Source organism: Schistocerca cancellata, chromosome 5 (assembly GCF_023864275.1).
Source record: "Schistocerca cancellata isolate TAMUIC-IGC-003103 chromosome 5, iqSchCanc2.1, whole genome shotgun sequence".
Classification (NCBI taxonomy): Eukaryota; Metazoa; Arthropoda; class Insecta; order Orthoptera; family Acrididae; genus Schistocerca; species Schistocerca cancellata.
In genome coordinates this window covers 313399024-313419078 of record NC_064630.1, presented here as the reverse complement: position 1 = coordinate 313419078, position 20055 = coordinate 313399024, and the positions used below count along the sequence as shown (strand labels likewise).

General features: G+C 43.0%; 1 protein-coding gene across 1 annotated transcript in view; it reads right to left on the bottom strand.

Annotated features, from left to right (window-relative positions):
• Nucleotides 1-20055, bottom strand: part of LOC126187637 (alpha-tocopherol transfer protein-like) — a 139436-nt gene that overhangs the window by 60478 nt on the left and 58903 nt on the right. The window contains exon 3 of the mRNA XM_049928835.1: nt 11254-11503. Within this exon, the coding sequence (XP_049784792.1) occupies nt 11254-11481 (228 nt within the window). The 5' untranslated portion in view covers nt 11482-11503. The remainder of the gene's footprint in view (nt 1-11253; nt 11504-20055) is intronic.

The window sequence follows — 20055 nt, the reverse complement described above, 5'->3', positions numbered from 1 at the left end:
AGTCATTTCCTTTCCCATTAAACTCGCAAATAGAGCGAGTGAAAAACAACTATCTACATGCCTCCGTATGAGCCCTAATTTCTCGTATCTTCTGTTCGTGGTCCTTCCGCACAAAAAATGTTGGCGGCAGTAGAATCGTTCGGCAGCCATCTTGAAACGCCGGTTCTCGGAATTTTCTCAATAGTGTTCATCGAAAAGAACGTTGTCTTCCCTCCAGAGATTCCCGTTTGAGTCCCCGACGTGTTCTTCGAACCAACCGGTAACAAATCTAGCAGCCCGTCTCTAAACAGCTTCGATGTCATCCTTCAATCCGATTTGGTACGGATCCCACACATTCGAGCAGTACTTTAGAATAGGTAGCACCAGCGTCCTATATGCGGTCCCCTTTACAGGTGTACAACTCTTTCATAAAATTTTCCCAATAAATCGAAGTCAACCATTTGCCTTCCCTCCAACGGTTCTCACATGCTCATTCCATGACATATCGCTTTGCAATATTATGTCCAGATATTTAAACGACTTGACTGTGTCAAGCAGGACACTGGTAATACTGTAACCGAACATTATAGGTTTGATCATCCTACTCATTCGCATTTTTTTCCTATTTAGGGCTATCTGCATTTAATCACACCAAGTAGTTGTAGTGATCTGGATACAGAAATGAAAAAGGAACAAAAATGTAGATTTTTCCGCCATGAAACTGGTAAGAAATGAAAAAATGCCAAGTGATCTAATTTACATGTTGCGCAGCTGTTAACTGCGTGCAATATCTTGATAATAAAAAGTCTAAATTTAGTTCATGCACGAATACTTGAATAAGTGCTGCCCATTTACTACAAATTCCAGAAATTGAACTTTCTCGATTTCAGCTGCAGTTAGAATAGCCGAAAGACATGAAAGGAAAGCAATAGGCGAGACAGGACTGTAGGTTACTTCCACCGTTATTCATTCTTTGCACTGAACAAGTAGTAAAGAAACCAAAGAAGTAATATGGTTCAAATGGCTCTGAGCACTATGGGACTCAACATCTTAGGTCATAAGTCCCCTAGAACTTAGAACTACTTAAACCTAACTAACCTAAGGACATCACACACACCCATGCCCGAGGCAGGATTCGAACCTGCGACCGCAGCAGTCGCGCGGTTCTGGACTGCAGCGCCAGAACCGCACGACCACCGCGGCCGGCAGAAGTGATATGTAAAGGGTATTAAAATTCACGGGGAAGAAACAAAATCTGAGATTTACATGATATTACAATATGGAAAGGATATGACATTTTGACGGAGTGAATGGTCTCTTGAAAAGAGGTTATAAGAAGAACGTCAACAAAAGTAAAACGAGGATAATGGAATATAGTCGAATCAAATCGGGAGATCCTCAGAGAATGAGATTGGTAGATGACACACTAAATGTAGTAGGTGAGGTTTACGATCTGGGCAGTAAAATGATCGACACTGGTCGAATTAGAAATGATAGAAAATGCAGACTGGAAATAGTAAGAAAAGCATTTCTAAAAGGAGAAATCAGTAAACATCTTATACAAAATGAATTGTCAGGAAGTCCTTTTTGAAGACGCTTATCTGGAGTGCGACTGTGTACGGAAATGAAACGTGGCCTATATAAAGTACAGACAAGAGGAGAATAGAGCTTTTGAAATGTCTTGCTAGTGAAGAACACTGAAGATTTTGAAGATTAGACGAGTAGATGGGAAAACTAATGAAGAGGTTTTGAGACCATTCATGGAGAAAAAAGTTAGGGCACAACCTCACAAAAAGAAGAGATTGGTTGAGAGGATTTATTCTGAGGTAGCAAGGAATAGTCAATTTGATAGTGAAAAGAACTACCCTCACTGCAATCTGGACTACAAACTTTTATTCAGTGCAGAATTCTCATACAATTCTGTAAATAGTTTCCCATTTTTCCGTTAACCCCTCATTTTGCCAATTATTATCGTAGCATAACACATCTCGAACTTGACCGTGTCACCGATATAAAAAACAGCATTTAAAGAGTCTTCCTCCCCACTCACCCCCCCCCCCCCGCCCCCAATTAACTTCTGAAGACGCCCGTGGTTATACTGTAATCGTCATTAGCAGTTGCACACTATCAGTTATATTTGTATTTTCATCCACTCGAGATAATACCAGTCAAACTGCTCACAAACTGTGTTCTATGACTGTACTCTGTTCGGCGGAACCTCTTTGTAAGTATCCAGTTTGTATGTTGGCAGCGCTGTAGGCTGTGTTACTATCGTTGACAGCGCCCAGCACTCTCGGCAAGAGATTCTGTGGCTGGACGGATCAGCAGTTAACGAGTGGATAGGGAAGTGTACGAACATGATATTCTTAGTGGAAACTGTGTGTTGGTAGGACAAGCATTGTAAACTGAGATGAAATGGCGTGTTTCTAAGAAAATACGCAGGAAAATGTATGATGATGGATATTTGGTACATAATGTTTGGGCAGTGGAATTATTGATAACTATAGAATTTTTGGAACGGGATGACGCATGAATAAGTTAAAAACTTCTAAATACATTGTTTGCTCTTCAACAAAATCTTTCTTTTGCTAACCATATGCCTCCTAGTAGATGGAGTGTATAGTAGCTAGACTCTTTTTATTTAGCTGAGTGTAGTTGCTACTTGCTGTAGCTCGTGTTATGAAGATTTTCTGTGAGGTAAGTGATTTATGAGAAAGAGTGGGGTTTGCACTGTTGGGATTCGTGGCTGAAATGCGTTTAGGCAATAAACAGCGTTGGAGGTAGTTTCATAGTTCTTTAATTAGATATTTTTTGGATTTGTACACTACTGGCCATTAAAATTGCTACACCAAGAAGAAATGCAGATAATAAACGGGTATTCATTGGATAAATATGTTATACTAGAACTGACATATGATTACATTTTCACGCAATTTGGGTGCATAGACCCTGAGAAAACAGTACCCAGAACAACCACCTCTGGCCGTAATAACGGCCTTGATACGCCTGGGCATTGAGTCAAACAGAGCTGTACAGAAACTTCCTGGCAGATTAAAACTGTGTGCCCGACCGAGACTCGAAAGCTGTGAGCACCGGGCGTGAGTCGTGCATCGGTAGCTCAGTTGGTAGAGCACTTGCCCGCGAAAGGCAAAGGTCCCGAGTTCGAGTCTCGGTCGGGCACACAGTTTTAATCTGCCAGGAAGTTTCATATCAGCGCACACTCCGCTGCAGAGTGAAAATCTCATTCTAGAGCTGTACAGGTACAGCTGCCCATGCAGCTTCAACACGATACCACAGTTCATCAAGAGTAGTGACTGGCGTATTGTGACGAGCCAGTTGCTCGGCCATTGACCAGACGTTTTCTGTTGGTGAGAGATCTGGAGAATGTGCTGGCCAGGGCAGCAGTCGAACATTTTCTGTATCCAGAAAGGCCCGTACAGGACCTGCAACATGTGGTCGTGTATTATCCTGCTGAAATGTAGGGTTTCGCAGAGATCGAATGAAGGGTAGAGCCACGGGTTGTAACACGTCTGAAATGTAACGTCCAGTGTTCAAAGTGCCGTCAATGCGAATAGGAGGTGACCGAGACGTGTAACCAATGGGACCCCATATCATCACACCGGGTGATACGCCAGTATGGCGACGACGAATACACGCTTCCAGTGTGTGTTCACCGCTATGTCGCCGACCACGGGTGCGACTATCATGATGCTGTAAACAGAACCTGGATTCATCCGAGAAAAAATGACGTTTTGCCGTTCGTGCAACCAGGTTCGTCGTTGAGTACACCATCGCAGGGGCTCCTGTCTGTGATGCAGCGTCAAGGATAACCGCAGCCTTGGTCCCCATCTGTTGACTCAGGGATCTAGACGTGGCGGCACGATCCGTTACAGCCATGCGGATAAGATGCCTGTCATCTCGACTGCTTGTGATACGAGGCCGCTGGGATCCAGCACGGCTTTCCGTATCACCCTCTTGAACCCACCGATTCCATATTCTGCTAACAGTCATTGGATCTCGACCAACGCGAGCAGCAATGTCGCGATACGATAAACCGCAATCTCGATAGGCTACAATCCGACCTTTAGCAAAGTCGGAAACGTGATGGTACGCATTTCTCGTCCTTACAAGAGGCATCACAACAACGTTTCACCAGGAAACGCCGATCAACTGGTGTTTGTGTATGAAAAATCGTTTGGAAACTTTCCTCATGTCAGCACATTGTAGGTTTCGCCACCGGCGCCAACCTTATGTGAATGCTCTGAAAAGCTAATCATTTGCATATCGCAGCATCTTCTTCTTGTCGGTTAAATTTCGCGTCTGTAGCACGCCATCTTCGTGGTGTAGCAATTTTAATGGCTAATGTATTATTGTTAGGATTTCTTACAATTCAGGGCCATTCTTTTGTGGTCTTATTGGAAGTCATGTTGTCAATGTATAGCAGTCAGACTGCGTTGGGCTTGTATACTGCGGGTAATAAATGATAGGTTAAATCTGAGTTGTCTTTGTCAAGGAAAATTCGGTAGATCAGTGTTCAATAAAAATAACTGAAGAGGTAGTTTCTCCTGGTGACCCTGCAGGGAACTTCACTGTAATCTTCTGATTTCCTTGTAGTTTGATTAATTAGTGCACGATTAGAAATTAGTTATTGTTTACTGGTAGCACGTAATTGAATGTAGGGAATTTCCTCTGTAGTCGTAGTTTCTTATTTTTGTACTGTATTGCCATGAGCGAAGTAGTTGTGGCATGCATGTGGGTTGCATTAAGTATTCCGCAGTTGCTCTTGCAAATAATTAGATATTTATTATTGTCAGTGCTATTTTAGTGTTTCTTGTTAATTTTGCTTTTCAAATTGCGTTTGATATAATTGTGTAAAACTGTGTGATAATCGTGGCGAGTGAAAAGTATAACACTAGTCTGCAAAGCAAATAGAGAAATGACAGCGATGACGAGCGTAGCTTTTTAACACCGCCTAGCTAGGAACTGACAAATGTTCAAAGCATTACTTTGGTAATAGTGTATAGAGACATGGACCGGACAGTAAATAACGGCGTAGAAACTGAAACAATCATTGAACAGGGAACTGTTGACGATCGATCGGTCGGCAACAGTTTGCCTCACAATTGCGAAATAACGGAAAAAAGTATTGCAAATGCCGTATAACCAGGTTTTGCATCAATACACTTGTCTCAATTAAATCAAGACACACCCTCTGCTTTTCAAAATACGAATACTGCCGGTGCAAATACACTGACCAAGAACACAAAGGAACAGGTTTCAATCACTAATGCATTTTTATTGCAATTAATTCAAAAATTTGATCAGACAGACCAAAAGCTTCAAAAGTTAGACAAAATAGAACAAAATCAGAAACAAACACAAAACAACTTCAGAAGTTCGACAAAATTGACTAAATTAAACAAACATTTGAACAATCACGTAAAATTTTAACCGCTGAGATACACAACATCGAATCGAAATATCAAAACATTTCTGCAGACGTAAAAACACAAATTTGTGAGCATTTTCAGCTATCTTTAAAAACTTGAAGACACTTTAGAGAATCTTGAAGCAGCAATAAAAGAACTGCAGACCATTGCACACGAAAATCACGATACCTTGTAGCCGAAAATTGACTCTGTCGTTTCTGCCGATACGGTTGTCCAACTTGTGAAAAATCAGGAAAACTTGAAGGACACAGAAGATACGATTACGACACAAATGGACACTCGAAAACTTGGTTCAGAAAAACACACGGAGGAAATCGGCACGTTATTGGAAACAGTAGCCTAACTTTCGGATCAGTTAATAAATTTATCTGCGAGGGTAGATGATGTTTTGAATGATACAAGACTGGTAGCGTTTACTGACACAGAGGAGTACGTGGAAATTAGGAAATTTAAACATAGTCAGAAACAAATTAATACGCAACACAGAAGAGAAATACGGGAAGTACAAGATCAGTTGGCACAGGTGATACAAGAATTACAGATTTCAGAGGACACTCGCGCTCCGGCACGGGAAGAGGGTTTAGAAATACGGAAATATCACAGGTACGTGGTATTTCGGAGATAATGAAAGGAGTCGGCAGGATGCACCGAGCACTGAGATGGAACCGCCGACACGACGTAACAATGACCGACTTGCGACTCAACCGACATGATGACTTTACGATAAGCTCTTCATCACAACGCGTAAATTTACAACATTTAAGAATTCTAATAATGACATACAACCGCAAGCATGGCTTCATCAGTTTTCTCTTTGTTGTCCTATTAATTTGTCCTTAGAGCGTAGATTAGAATTTATGTGTGGCTATTTAGAAAATGAATCAGCTGTAAGAATGAGATCCGTTATTCGCGACCGTCACAGTGAAGGACATTTTTATCATGGCTTCCTTTATGCATATTGGTCTCAAGCCACACAAGATGGAGTAAAAGACAGTATTATAATGAAACATTTCGAACAATCTGAATTTTCCAGATTTGTAAAATGTTTTGAAGATATGTTTCACAAGAATCAGTATTTGTCAAACCTGTACAGCCCCTCGGAACTTATTCGCATTTGCTTAGTTAAATTGCTTGAACACTTAGGACACATTATTTTGGCTGGACGTTGTAAAGACGAATCCAAGCTTTTCAGGGACTTTTGCAATAACTGGAAATCGGCACGGGCAATCACATGATGTGAAAACAAGAAAACAACAACAAATGCAAATCACATCCATCACAAGTTCGTGACGACAGAAACAATAACCATACACGACAAGTCTACCGTTATAACGCAAATCGTGACCAAAACAGACACCACTCGTATGACAACTGTTGGCAGAATAACAATAATTACAGAGACATTTCCGTGGTAAAGACTGAGACAACCGTAGAAAGAGACAATATGGGAACCAGAACAATTATTATCAAGGGAGACAAAATGACTTCAGACGCAACAGTCCACCCCATAATTACGATTCCGGGAGAAATTCTCCGCTACCTAATCGACAGGAAAGAAACTGCAGAAATTACCGATAAGACGATAGACGCTGTAGTTATGAGACAGCCCTGAATTTCATTAGAACTGGCGTGACTGAAATAGGGCAGGGCCCTATGGACAAGTTGAAATTGTAGAAATGAGACCAAATCCCAGTAACGACGCGCGACAACATAGAGATAATATACAATGACTCGCACCGCAGGCAGCTACAAAACCTACTTATGAGGCAGTCGATAGTATGACTATCAATTACCTGAAAATGGAAGACAAGGACATTTTAATCCAGGAACATGACATGAAATAGAACAAAACTGCATATCCTGTAATTCACATCAGAACGAATGACATAAAATTTACGGCAATATTTGACTCCGGCAGTCCTATATCGGTAATTAGTGAAACAGCTTTCAGTAAATGCCCCACACTTCCTTTACCTAAAATTAAATTACAAGGGGCAATTTTCAGAAAAAGTGTAGATGTACGCCAACAAACTAACTTAGAATTCTTTTTTCAAAGCCACAGATTTATTATGAATTTTCTTATTGTTCCATTATTGGCGACGGAGGTTATATTAGGTGTAGAATTTTTTTAATGAGTATAAAGCAGTTTTAAACTTTCACGTCGCTGGAATAAGTTTAGAGAAAGAAGGTAAGTCAATAGCTTTGAAATCTGAAGACTGGCTTTCAAACCATGACGAGGAAATCAATCGGTTTTACCTTTTGTAAGATCGCAGTTTGAAACTTTTGATGGAATTTGACACCAATGATCACTTTGCAAGTATTGACAGGGATGATTGGATGACGTATTAGATACTAAGGTTTTAATTCAGGAAAAATTCAAACAATCGAGAACTGTAATGACACTGATAGGCTGGACATTATTGACATCTTACAATCACTTTCCACAGTTTTTACTCACAAAACAGGAACAATCAAAGGATTTCAGTACAAATTTCGTGAGCACACAAAATTTTTCGTCAGATCATATGCAATTCCGGCACATTATAGGGACAGTGTTAGAACAGAAATACAATTTATACTTGACGAGGGCGTTTTTTTTACTGCTGCATTGCCTTGTTCTCTTGTTTATGTATCTCAGCTCAGCAGACTTAAGTTAGCTTAAGAGGGGGTATGCTATATAAGAAAATGAGTTGTGATGAGTTGGAAAGAAATGCACTGAGAAGCTATAAGGAAAAGGTCTGACAAAAGAGTATTGTATAATGAGGAACAATCATTTTGAAAGAGAAAATGAACAGATATAAATAGGGGTTAGTGACAGCAGGTTTAGGTAGGATTTTCTTGGGAACGAATGATGAGGTAAGAAAAATATTGAAATATAAGCACTGGTTGAAAGTATAAATACAGATAGTATGTTTAGGTAGGTTTTTTTGTGGAAACAAATGTCGAAGTAAGGTTTGCGAGAATTAAATGAAGTTTTGGGTGGAAATGAAGTAGTTTTGGTTGAAAGTAAGGAGGTATGAGCATGAAGGATATTATTGAAAAGACAAAAATGAAAGAGAGGTATAAAATGCACACCACAAGTACTGCAGTATCAAGTGTTATGCTTACACTTACACTTTGACACAATTACACTTGAAAACAGATCCTGTCCTTTCTTTTTGTGTCATTCCGATATGTTTATGTGTACCCTTGTGTCTCCGTGTTCTTCCTATCTCTTTGTGTTTATAGATAAGATACATTTGGTAGAATTTTTTTCTCTCTAATACTAGGCTGCATTCACTATGATGAGGAATACTATCCTCAAGCCTAATCTCTGTTTTCGTACCATGTTCTTTACTTTAGGAAGATGTTCGGATGTTATTTATTCTGTTATGATTTCATTTAATATTCATGTGTCAACTTAATGTTTCTAGTGATATTCTCAGATTTCATTTATTTACTTATGACATAATTCCTGTAATACTCACGTATCTGCTTATTTCTATTCTTTTTGTAAAGCCTGTTTTAGTACAAATGTTATTTGTATTACCATGTTCTCTACTATAATGATATTTTCTTTACATTTGTAATTGTATTATTATGCTGTAAAATTGTAATTGTATAGACACTAGTTCGCCAAGTTAAACAAATAGTAGGGATTCCTTTTACTGCACACATTTGTCCATTGGTCATATTATATGTATCAAATCTCAGAGATTATATGACTGTGTTAGTGCTTGCACATGTGTTGATAACTCAGCAAGGGTCTGGTTCACAGCCTTGCTAGTTGTAAGGATATTGCAAAAATTATAAAATAAAAAATAAAAACCAAAATAGTGAGTGCATAAGTGGTGGCTCAGGGACTTGTAAAATGCATCAATGCTGACTACACAGTGGTGGTTCATGGCCTTGCTATATTATCCTCAAGACTTTTCAATTGTGATTGTGCACCCACACAGTCGCAATGAATGGTTGCTGGCCATCTCTACAACGACTACCTTTGGTGGCCCGCTACTATCCTAATCTTTACTAAGACTGTAGTGGGTCTGTTTTGTGGTTACCCACCAATTTTACCAAGATTCTTCAAGACTTTGACTGATACTGCTTTGGGTCTGCTCTGTTGTGACCCATTACCAATCTTGCAATACCATTTCAAAACTCCATGTCAAGAATCAGCACTGTGTTTCAGTGGGGAGGACAAAACTGCTTCTTTAAGACTGCATGCTTGTGCACTGCATACTTGCGCATTTTCGTATACTGCTCGGCCATTGTACGTAAAATTGGCGTAGACTTCTCTTCTGATGGATTACGGACTGTGAGGAGAATTTTTACTTTATTGCCCAGCAGCATATTGCTTAACCTTTGTGTGCATCTGCTTGATTTGAAATTGTTAATATAAAATTTTTAACAAGATGGTATGGCCACTGCCCATAACAAGTTGTAAAATTTTTTGAGGGTAGCACAGGGACTATGTAAGTAGCCTGTTTGAACGTTGGCAGCGCTATAGACTGTGTTAAAATCGCTGACAGCGCTCTGCGCTTTCGGCAAGAGATTCTTTGGTTGGGCAGACTAGCAGTTAGTGAGTGGATAGGGAAGAGTATGGACATGCTATTGTTAGTGGAGATTCTGTGTTTGTAGGACATGTATTGTAATGTGAGATGAAATGATGTGTTTATAAGGAAATACGCAAGGAAATGTATGATGATGGATGTTTATTTGGTAATGTTTCGGCAGTGGAATTATTGACTATTATATAATTTTTGAAGCTAGATGTTACAAGAATAACGTAAAATTTTCAAAATACATTGTTTGCTCTTCAACAAAATCTTTCAATTGCTAACCATATGCCTCCTAGTAGTTAGAGTATACAGTAGTAACAATCTTTTTATTTAGCTGGGTGTAGTTACTACTTGCTGTAATTGCTGTAGTTCGTGTTAGGAAGATTTTCTGTGAGGTAAGTGACTTATGAAAAAGAATGGGGTTTGCAATGTTGGGATTCGTGATTGAAATGAGTTTAGGCAATTAACAGAGTTGGAGGTAATTTCATATTTTTTTTAATTTCATATTTTCTTGGATTTGTATTATTGTTAGGATTTCTTGCAATTCAGGGCCATTCTTTTGGGTTAATTATTGGTAGGCATGTTTTGAATGTATAGCAGTCAGATTGCATTGGGATTGTATACTGTGGGTAATAAATGAATAGGTTAAGTCTGAGTTGTCTTTCTCAGGGAAAATTCGGTAGGTCGGTGTTTAATAAAAATAATTAGAGTTAGTTTCATCCTTTACCCTGATATCTTCGAGAACTTTTTTGTTGTCTGGGCAGACGATTGTCGCATTAATAACACTTGTCGTGAAGAACTCTTTGTCCAAAAATGCTATTTTCTCTTTTGCAGTTTATTATCTATCACAAAATAAACTTTAATTGGTGCATTATAATTTTTACTCCGTTTGGTAAAAACGCTGTGTTGCTTCTTCTGCTGAAACATAATTTGGAAATAATTTTGTGTTCTCCTTTCTTATCAAAGTTCTCTACTAATTGTTTTTTCCGTTAAAATCCAACTTGAGACTGTACTGCGATATCTTCATTGCAAATTATGTGCAGTACGCAACTGCAGTTGGAACCATGCACACCGACTATAGTAAAAAACTCTCTTATATTTTAATCTTAAGGTGGCTTAATTGGGCCGAAACTGGTTACCGTAAAGAAAACCTAATCCAAATTTGTGTTTTGTTCTTAAAACTTAGTTAAATAAATTAATCTAGGTATCCACCTATAAGTAACTTATTTTAATGGGTAATGGAAAGCAAATTAAAAGAAACTTTGTGATCACCAAGAGAAACGTACCCTGGAGATAGTTTCCAGGCTCCAGATGTCACGCACACTTGCCTTGGTGACATGTGCAGCGGTCACGTTCTTCAAATCAACTAAAAATATGTAACCAACAGAGTAGTCAAACGAGAGCATGAACTCTACCGCCATCAACATGGCCTTTATTGCCTGCGGCAAGTTCAGGATTGAAGCATCGGGGGTTATGTTCAAGAGGCAGCTGACACGGTTGCAGTCTTCCGTCATGCGTGGAACTGTGACCACAGTCCTGCAAATGAAAAGTGAAACAGTTTACTGACATGGAAGCCATATGTGTGAAACCATCCTTCTAAAACGAAAACAGATGGTTATACAGATATTTTATATAGTATTATAATTTAACTACCACTGTTTAGTTCGCAAATGATAAATCAAGCTGTCTCGTCTCAGATTTCAAAACAACTCCACTGTCACTGTCCTCTGTCAAAAAGTGAGATAAGATAGGCGTTCGGCAGAGTGGTGCCTTGTATGCCCACTTTGTTAACTCATTGACCTACTAATCCTACTAATATTTTTCCTCACAGTCGATCCTTTCTTTACTATTTAAATTTACGAGGATCAGAAAATTTTGCCTTAAACACTTTGTTTAAAAATTATAATAATTTTTAATAGGAATTCTTTATAAAACTATCCTTAATATCTATTGAAGTGATGGGGAGTGAAGATAATAATGTTTTAAAATTTTATGTTGGTGTGGTATACCCAAAAAATACGGGTAAGTAGAACGAAACTAGACGTTTCTCACACTCATACCGTCTAGAACTTTTCTTTTTCCTATATTTGCACACTAAACAACTTCTGGAGGGTGTTTTCTTGATGGAATTCGGGAAGGGGAGGGGGGGGTGGGGGTGGATAAATCTAACAGAACCTGAAATCGATTGGTTATAACGCGCAAAATGTCGAACGAAATCGTGTGTGTTACAGAACGCTACACAGATTGATTTCTCAGCTTCCATCTGTCAACCGAGAAGAAGAAACACTAAGAACAAGTGGTAACTGCCCGGCCTGTCTCACAACCGCCAATGTAATAATGGACTTGAAACGTGTGACCGGCTGTGGGCTGGTTGTTTAAACCAATAGATTGAATGACAACCGAGCACATAATAATGGCTCTATAATCCGGACTGCGCCTTCAGTTTCACTCTGGAACTGAATACGATTCCTTGCCACCTGTTCCCATGATCCAATCTCAGACAATTATTACATGAAATGTTTCCAAATCTGTGCAGTGCACATTCTGTGGACACCTTTCAGCTGATGGAATTTATGCATTTAAGTCTTTCACTTTATTATCAAAGGAATTCTTGCCTGCCATTAATGACTGGCGAAAGCAACAGCAAAACTATAACAAATTACTCTCAATGTGGCAGTAAAACCGTAATATTTGACATCAATGTGGTGTGTGTCCATCCTTAGTCATTATGAGAGCTTGAAGTCTGATGGAGAAACTTTGAATGAGAGTGTCTATAGTCTGTGGAGAAAGAGAAGCCCGTTCTTCCTCAAGGCAAGAAACCGGAGAGGGTAGTAAGGTAGGGCACTGGGATCTGGAGCGAAGTCAACGTTCTAATGCATCCCAAAGGAGTTCCACCAGGTTCAGGTCAGGAGTCTGAGCAGGGCAGTCCTTTTCAGGGTTGTTGTTGTCCACAAATCATTGCCTCATCCTGTTCAGTGACCGTCTGTCACGATCACTCAACAGGCACTTTCGTCCCCGTTCTCACCTAGCGAATGATAATTTTCCACTTGCACGGTATGTGGTACAAATCTCCGATACGGTGCCTTTTGAAACACCAAACACTTCGGCTACCTTGGTTACTGAAGTACCCGTCATGCGAGCACCAACAGCTTGCTCACGTTAGAGTCCACTTACACCCAAACCTCCAGATGTCAGACAAAAATGGTTCAAATGGCTCTAAGCACTATGGGACTTAACATCTATGTTCATCAGTCCCCTAGAACTTAGAACTACTTAAACCTAACTAACCTAAGGACAGCACACAACACCCAGTCATCACGAGGCAGAGAAAATCCATGACCCCGCCGGGGATCGAACCCGGGAACTCGGGCGCGGGAAGCGAGAATGCTACCGCACGACCACGAGCTGCGGACAGATATCAGACCCTCAGATCGGTACCAAACGTTGTGTGTCGATACATTATCAACCAAAACACCGATTAAGTTTGTGCTGTGTGCTGTCGTCCAGTAGAACATGCTTAAAGGTAATTAAAAGTAACGCCAGAACTATGGAGTATAGGCAAACCATATCTGTAAGCTCTGAATACGAAGATCACTGGTAGGTTAGTTGGTAGGACGTCAGATTATCGTGCTAGAGGTCCCGATTTCGAAATCAGTCGGCTCTCAGCCGTGGTAGCCTGCGGAACTGCCCCGCGCACAGGCCAAGCCTTCCGCTCTCGGCCTTGTTTATTTCAGCGCCGCGGTACTCGTGTTTAAAGACTCCACTACTACGGTACTTCATGGCGCTCTCTTACGACGTTCAGCGATCAAAGTAGACGTTTCAGGTCGAACATCCACGACCAAGACTTTTTGAAGTTGAAAACTTCAAACGGGAGTATATGCGTTTGAACCCCCTGGACGTGATCGGAATATATTTTTCCATCACAGGAACTGTTGTATACTTCAAGATGTCGACGGAGGCGCTATGCGCTGAAGTTGTCCAACGAAACGCCCCCACACTAAACTTTAAACACTCTGATGCACACGTAGGTGCAGTGACAGTGGACCACGTGGTGTGTTTGATCTCCAGTTCGAGGTGCCTCAGTAGGTAGTCATTGCCGGTTTCGAGCCACATGGAAACGTCTTGGGTCACCCAGCGGCGAGGTGGCAAAGATTTACGACCGACCCAGTGTTAAAAGGCGTCTGGCAGATCAAAACTGAGCTGCGAACACCTACCTTCGTACCTGATGATTGGCCATGTGCGGGCCATTGTCATGTACAATGGCCAGCCATGAACGTGCTCCGGATGTGGCCAGGAAGTACATGTCTGGTCCGAATGTTTTTGCCGACACCGCTGGGTGAAGTAACCCCGGCATCGATGTTCAGCTACGCGATGGTAGCACAGAGCGCTGCAGCGTCACTTCAGGATACGCCTGCAGCCTCATCAATGCCACCCAACGCATCACACCACGTCTACGAAACCAGCATGGCGTCACCCCCAGTGCCCGCACTAGGAACATTCATTCTCAGGACCGTGGCGGACGACCCTGCTTGAACCATGGACGTCGAACTAGTTGTCGTGCCGACTGCTGCCGTTACCCAGACGGGTATAGCGTCGGATGATGGGCGACCACATTCTGATTCGGAACAAAATATTTGGAAACAGCGGTCGCCCTGGTAACGCAAGAAACGCCGACGGACACCCTCCGATGACGCCCTTCTTCAGATGATTTCGCGAGATGACGACCCGATGTCTGATGGTGACCTCCGTATTGCGCCCAGTCACATGGTACAACCACTCCTGACGCCTCTCCTGTGAAGAATCCTGTCTCGGTTCTGAACACGAACTCAGTGTTGCCAGTACATGAGGACAACAGATCCCCAGCAGCTGTTGTCACGACGTCTGTTTCGCCAACACCGACAGTAAACGACTGTCAAATGACTTCAGCTTCAGCTTCCTGGACAGATGACATTGAAGAAGGAGCGGTTCAGACCACTAGCGTGTCCGAGCGAGAACATCCCACAGAGGTGCCTGAGCCGGCGCCCTGCCAGTAATCGCGACAAACGCGAGAGATCCGGTGGGTCTACACCTGCAGCATGTTTCCATCACGCATTCTGCATCAACTGCAAGGGACCGTACACACCAGTATCGGAGAATCTTACCAAAATCTGAGCCCCTCACAAACTGGCTATGCTCTGAGGCACAATCTACAGAGGCTGATATTGCACTCCTACAGGAAGTGTTCATCACTGACTTCCAAGTGCGCCCCAGGTACACCGCCTGCGTTTCTCACGCCTCCGACACAGGTAGTGTGTCACTATCCTCCTAAGAGACGGGCTCCCTGCAGAGGATGTTGCATGCCTCCCAACTGAACGGGGTATGGGCGTGCGTGTCATTAACATCTACGCACCATCCGGCTCCAGCCGCTGTCATGACTGGCATAAATTCTTTGCCAAGAAGATCACACTACTCTTCACAGAGTCAAAAGACGATTTGGTACTCGGTGGAGACCTCAACTCGACACAAGAACTCGCCAGGGAATCCCATATCTTGAAGAACTGCCCACAATAGGAGTGGTCTACATAGTCGATGGCCTGGCTAAAGTACGGCGATGCCAAGGCACCAGGGAGACGTTGGTGACGAGCAAAGGCTATATACATCTACATCTACATGATTACTCTGCAATTCACATTTAAGTTCTTGGCAGAGGGTTCATCGAACCACAATCATACTATCTCCCTACCATTCCACTCCCGAACAGCGCGCGGGAAAAACGAACACCTAAACCTTTCTGTTCGGGCTCTGATTTCTCTTATTTATTTTGATGATCATTCCTACCTATGTAGGTTGGGCTCAACAAAATATTTTCGCATTCGGAAGAGAAAGTTGGTGACTGAAATTTAGTAAATAGATCTCGCCGCGACGAAAAACGTCTTTGCTTTAATGACTTCCATCCCAACTCGCGTGTCATATCTGCCACACTCTCTCCCCTATTACGTGATAATACAAAACGAGCTACCCTTTTTTGCACCCTTTTGATGTCCTCCGTCAATCCCACCTGGTAAGGATCCCACACCGCGCAGCAATATTCTAACAGAGGACGAACGAGTGTAGTGTAAGCCGTCTCTTTAGTGGACTTGTTGCATCTTCTGTCTTGCCAATGAAACGCAACCTTTGGCTTGCCTTCCTCACAATATTATCTATGAGGTCTTTCCAACTGAAGTTGTTCGTAATTTTTACACCCAGGTACTTAGTTGAATTGACAGCCTTGAGAATTGTACTATTTATTGAGTAATCGAATTCCAACGGCTTTCTTTTGGAACTCATGTGGATCACCTCACACTTTTCGTTATTTAGCGTCAACTGCCACCTGCCACACCATACAGCAATCTTTTCTAAATCGCTTTGCAACTGATACTGGTCTTCGGATGACCTTACTAGACGGTAAATTACAGCATCATCTGCGAACAACCTAAGAGAACTGCTCAGATGGTCACCCAGGTCATTTATATAGATCAGGAACATCAGAAGTCCCAGCACACTTCCCTGGGGAACACCTGATATCACTTCAGTTTTACTCGATGATTTGCCGTCATCATGTCTCTGTAATGGCGAAGGGCCGTACAGATATTATTTTCATCTTCTGTTACTTCTGGTCGCTGAAGGTGATGTAAGATGCGACCTTCTTGAGTCGTGATGCCAGCAGCCGCGCAAATATTTTCATATCGCTGTTCAGCAACGTGATTGGTCGATAATCATGACCACTCGATCGTCCACGCTGTTTGTGAATGAGTATAATGATGCCCTTGAGAAAGGTTTTAGGGATCACTGTCGTTGGGGACATCAGCTCATGTGCGATGTTCGTCCATGTGGAAGCCAACAAAGAATTAAGAGTTTTGTAAAATTCGTTGGGGACACCATCACGCCCTGGGGTTGTGTTATTAGATCCCGCCTTGATAACATCGAGTACTTCACCTGTGGTCACGTCTTCTTGGACTTCATGCGCTACCTCCACAGGGAGAGTGCTTGTAGTAAGTCGTGTGGTCTCTGTGATCAGTTCCATGGAATGCGGTACGGATGAATACAATCAAGCGAAATGATTGTGAAGAGCATGGCCGGTGGTTTGTCGGGTCTCATGAGGGTGGACTTCCACGTCCCTGAGGACGTGAAACAGAGCCCTGCGTCTTCGTTGTTATTCCTGGAGGAGGTGGTACGTCGATGGATGTTATGAGGTATACGATTAGAGGTCTGAGATCAGACTACAGTGCCTTCCAGATGATGGTCCATGATCAAGGAGATCTCCAACTTTGTTCGGTGTACCACCATATGCCTGGCTGGCGAAAAAGCCGTCGTCACAGTCACAAAGAACTGAGTAATAAAAGTGCAATGTATTAGTATGCCATGCCTTGGCTTCCTTACCATAGCTCATCAATGTTTTATGGATGGTCGGCTGTGCGCAAGAGAGACACCAAGATGAGGTAGAGTCATAGGTGTCATGACACAGCAGCATCATGCCCATACTTCTTGGACCATTTGGCGACAGTCTAGGGAGATCAGGTGAGTGACATTGAATTTCCACAGACCACAACTATGTCACACATACTGTCGGACTTCAGCATGTTGGGTGCCTTCAGCAAGAGGGCTGGTGAAGTAGATGTGGTCTATGCGCCGAGTGTGATGGCTCTCGATCTTCCACCATAACAGAGTCCATCAACATGAGGCAGCAAATATGAGGGAGCCAAGGAGGTAGAAATATGGGTTCTACTACGCCAAGACTGCTTGGTTGCTACAACAGGAAAACACAATTAATTAGCAGGAGTACAAAATAAGAAAGTATTTATTACTTAACTTTGTTGTAGTCCATGATCTGTTGGTTGACAATTATAGAAGACGCGACTAGACTAAGCGTCTGTAGAATGACATAATTTACAAGTCACAGCTCTTGCAGTGACGAATTAATCTCTCGTAACCTTGAATGTTGAATCCGGCGAATTTGAAGACTATCTTGGCTGTCAACATGACAGAACGTGGAACTGTTTATCACTGCCAACTTAGTACTGTTGACTTTACTGTAGTACTATTACGGAACTTTACAACTGGGCTACAAAGACTTGATGGCAGCAACGACTGAGCTGCAGACGATGACTGACTAACATCGGCGCTGGCTGACCACTGAGCGCGGCTACGAACTGTAGACTGGTACAACTGCACTACTCTCCTGTTGCACATGAAGTGGCCTAGCGGCGCCTCGCGGCGAGCATAAGTACTGCGACTGGCTGTGTACTCTTTGGCTAGCACAGCCGTTCTTCTGTTCCGTTTATCGAGAGAATCGCGTCCGGCTGATCGATCTCTCAGGCAGCGGTGTGATCGTATGACTGATGACATCACAGAGTGAGCGTTGTGAAATGTGAAACCCGGTTGGGTTCTGTGGAGCTTTGTCCTGGTGTCAATGAGTTGCAGGCGATCGATACCCATCGAGAGAGCCACACAAGGTGAATGTTGTGGGAATTGGTCAGCGGATCCTTGTGTCGAGTTCAAGTCTCCACCGAGCACCAGATCGTCTTATCACCCTGTGAAGAGCGGTGTGACCTCCTTGGCGAAGAATGTGTGTTGGTCATGACGGCGGCTAGAAGTCATGTTCGTAGATGTTAATGATAGGGTGAAGCCCATACTCCGTTCAGTTGGGAGGTATGCAACATCCTCTGCAGGGGGCCCGTCGCTTTGGAGGATGGAGACACACTACCAGTGTCGGAGACGTGAGAAACGTAGGCGGTGTACCTGGGGCGCACTTGGCAGTTAGTGTTGAACACCTGTAGGAGTGCAATATCAACATCTGTAGATGGTGTCTCAGAACATGACCAGTTTATGAGGGGCTCAGATGTTGGCAAGATTCATTGTGGCGACACGATATTGGTGTGTACTGTCCCTTGCAGGTGATGCAGAATGGGTGGAGGAAGCATCTTGCAGGTGTGGACCCACCGGATCTCCCGCATTGGTCACGATTACTGGCAGGGCGCCGGGGTTACTGTCGAAGTGGGGGAAGCAGGCGTTGTGACAATAGCGGCTGGGGATCTATTGTTCTCTTGTACTGGCAACACTGAGTTCGTGTTCAGAACTGAGACAGGATTCTTCACAGTAGAGGCGTCAGGAGTGGTCGTTCCCTGTGACTGGACGCAGTATGGAAGGTCACCATCAGACATCGGGTCGTCATCTAGCGAGGTCATCTGAAGGAGAGCTTCATAGGAGTGTGTTGGTCGGTATTTCTCGCGCCTCCTGGGCGACCACTGTTTCAAAATGTGTTGTTCCGAATCAGCATGTGGTCGCCCATCATCCGACGCTTTAACAATCTGGGTAAAGACAGCAGTCGGTACGACAACTAGTTCGACGTCCATGGTTCAAGCAGGGTCGACTGCCACGGTCCTGAGAGAGAATGTTTCCGGTGCGAGAGCTGGGGGTGACGCCATGCTGTTTTCGTTGACGTATTGTGGTGCGTTGGGTGGCGTTGACGAGGGTTCAGGCATGTCCTGAAGTGACGTGGCAGGGCTCGGTGCTACCGTCGCGTAGGTAACAGGTAGGGACGTGAACGTCGATGCCGGGCTCACTTCACCCAGCGTTGTCTGTATCAAAACTTTGCTTAAACATTCGGACTGGTAATGTCCTTAATGACCACATCCAGAGAACGTGCGTGGCTGGCCATCTTACATGACGATAGCCTGCACACTGCCAATCATCAGTTACGAAGGAGCGTGTTTCATCAGCCCAATTTTGATCAATCGGACGCCATTTAACACTGGCTATGATGATGATGATTAGTGTTTTAGGGCGCACAACAGCGAGGTTATCAGCGCCCGTTAACACTGGGTAGGTCCTAAATCTTTGCCACTTAGCCGTGAGGTGACCTAAGACGTTTCCATACGGTTGGAAAGAGACAATGACTACCTACTGTGGCACCCTGAAAGCGAGCTCAAACACACGCAAAGTTCGGAGACCGAATTCCGCGTGGTCCACTGTCACTGCACCTACGTGTCCATCAAAGTGTTTAAATTTTAGTGTGGCGGCATATCGTTGCATAACATCAGCGCATAGTGCCTCCGTCGACACCTTGATGT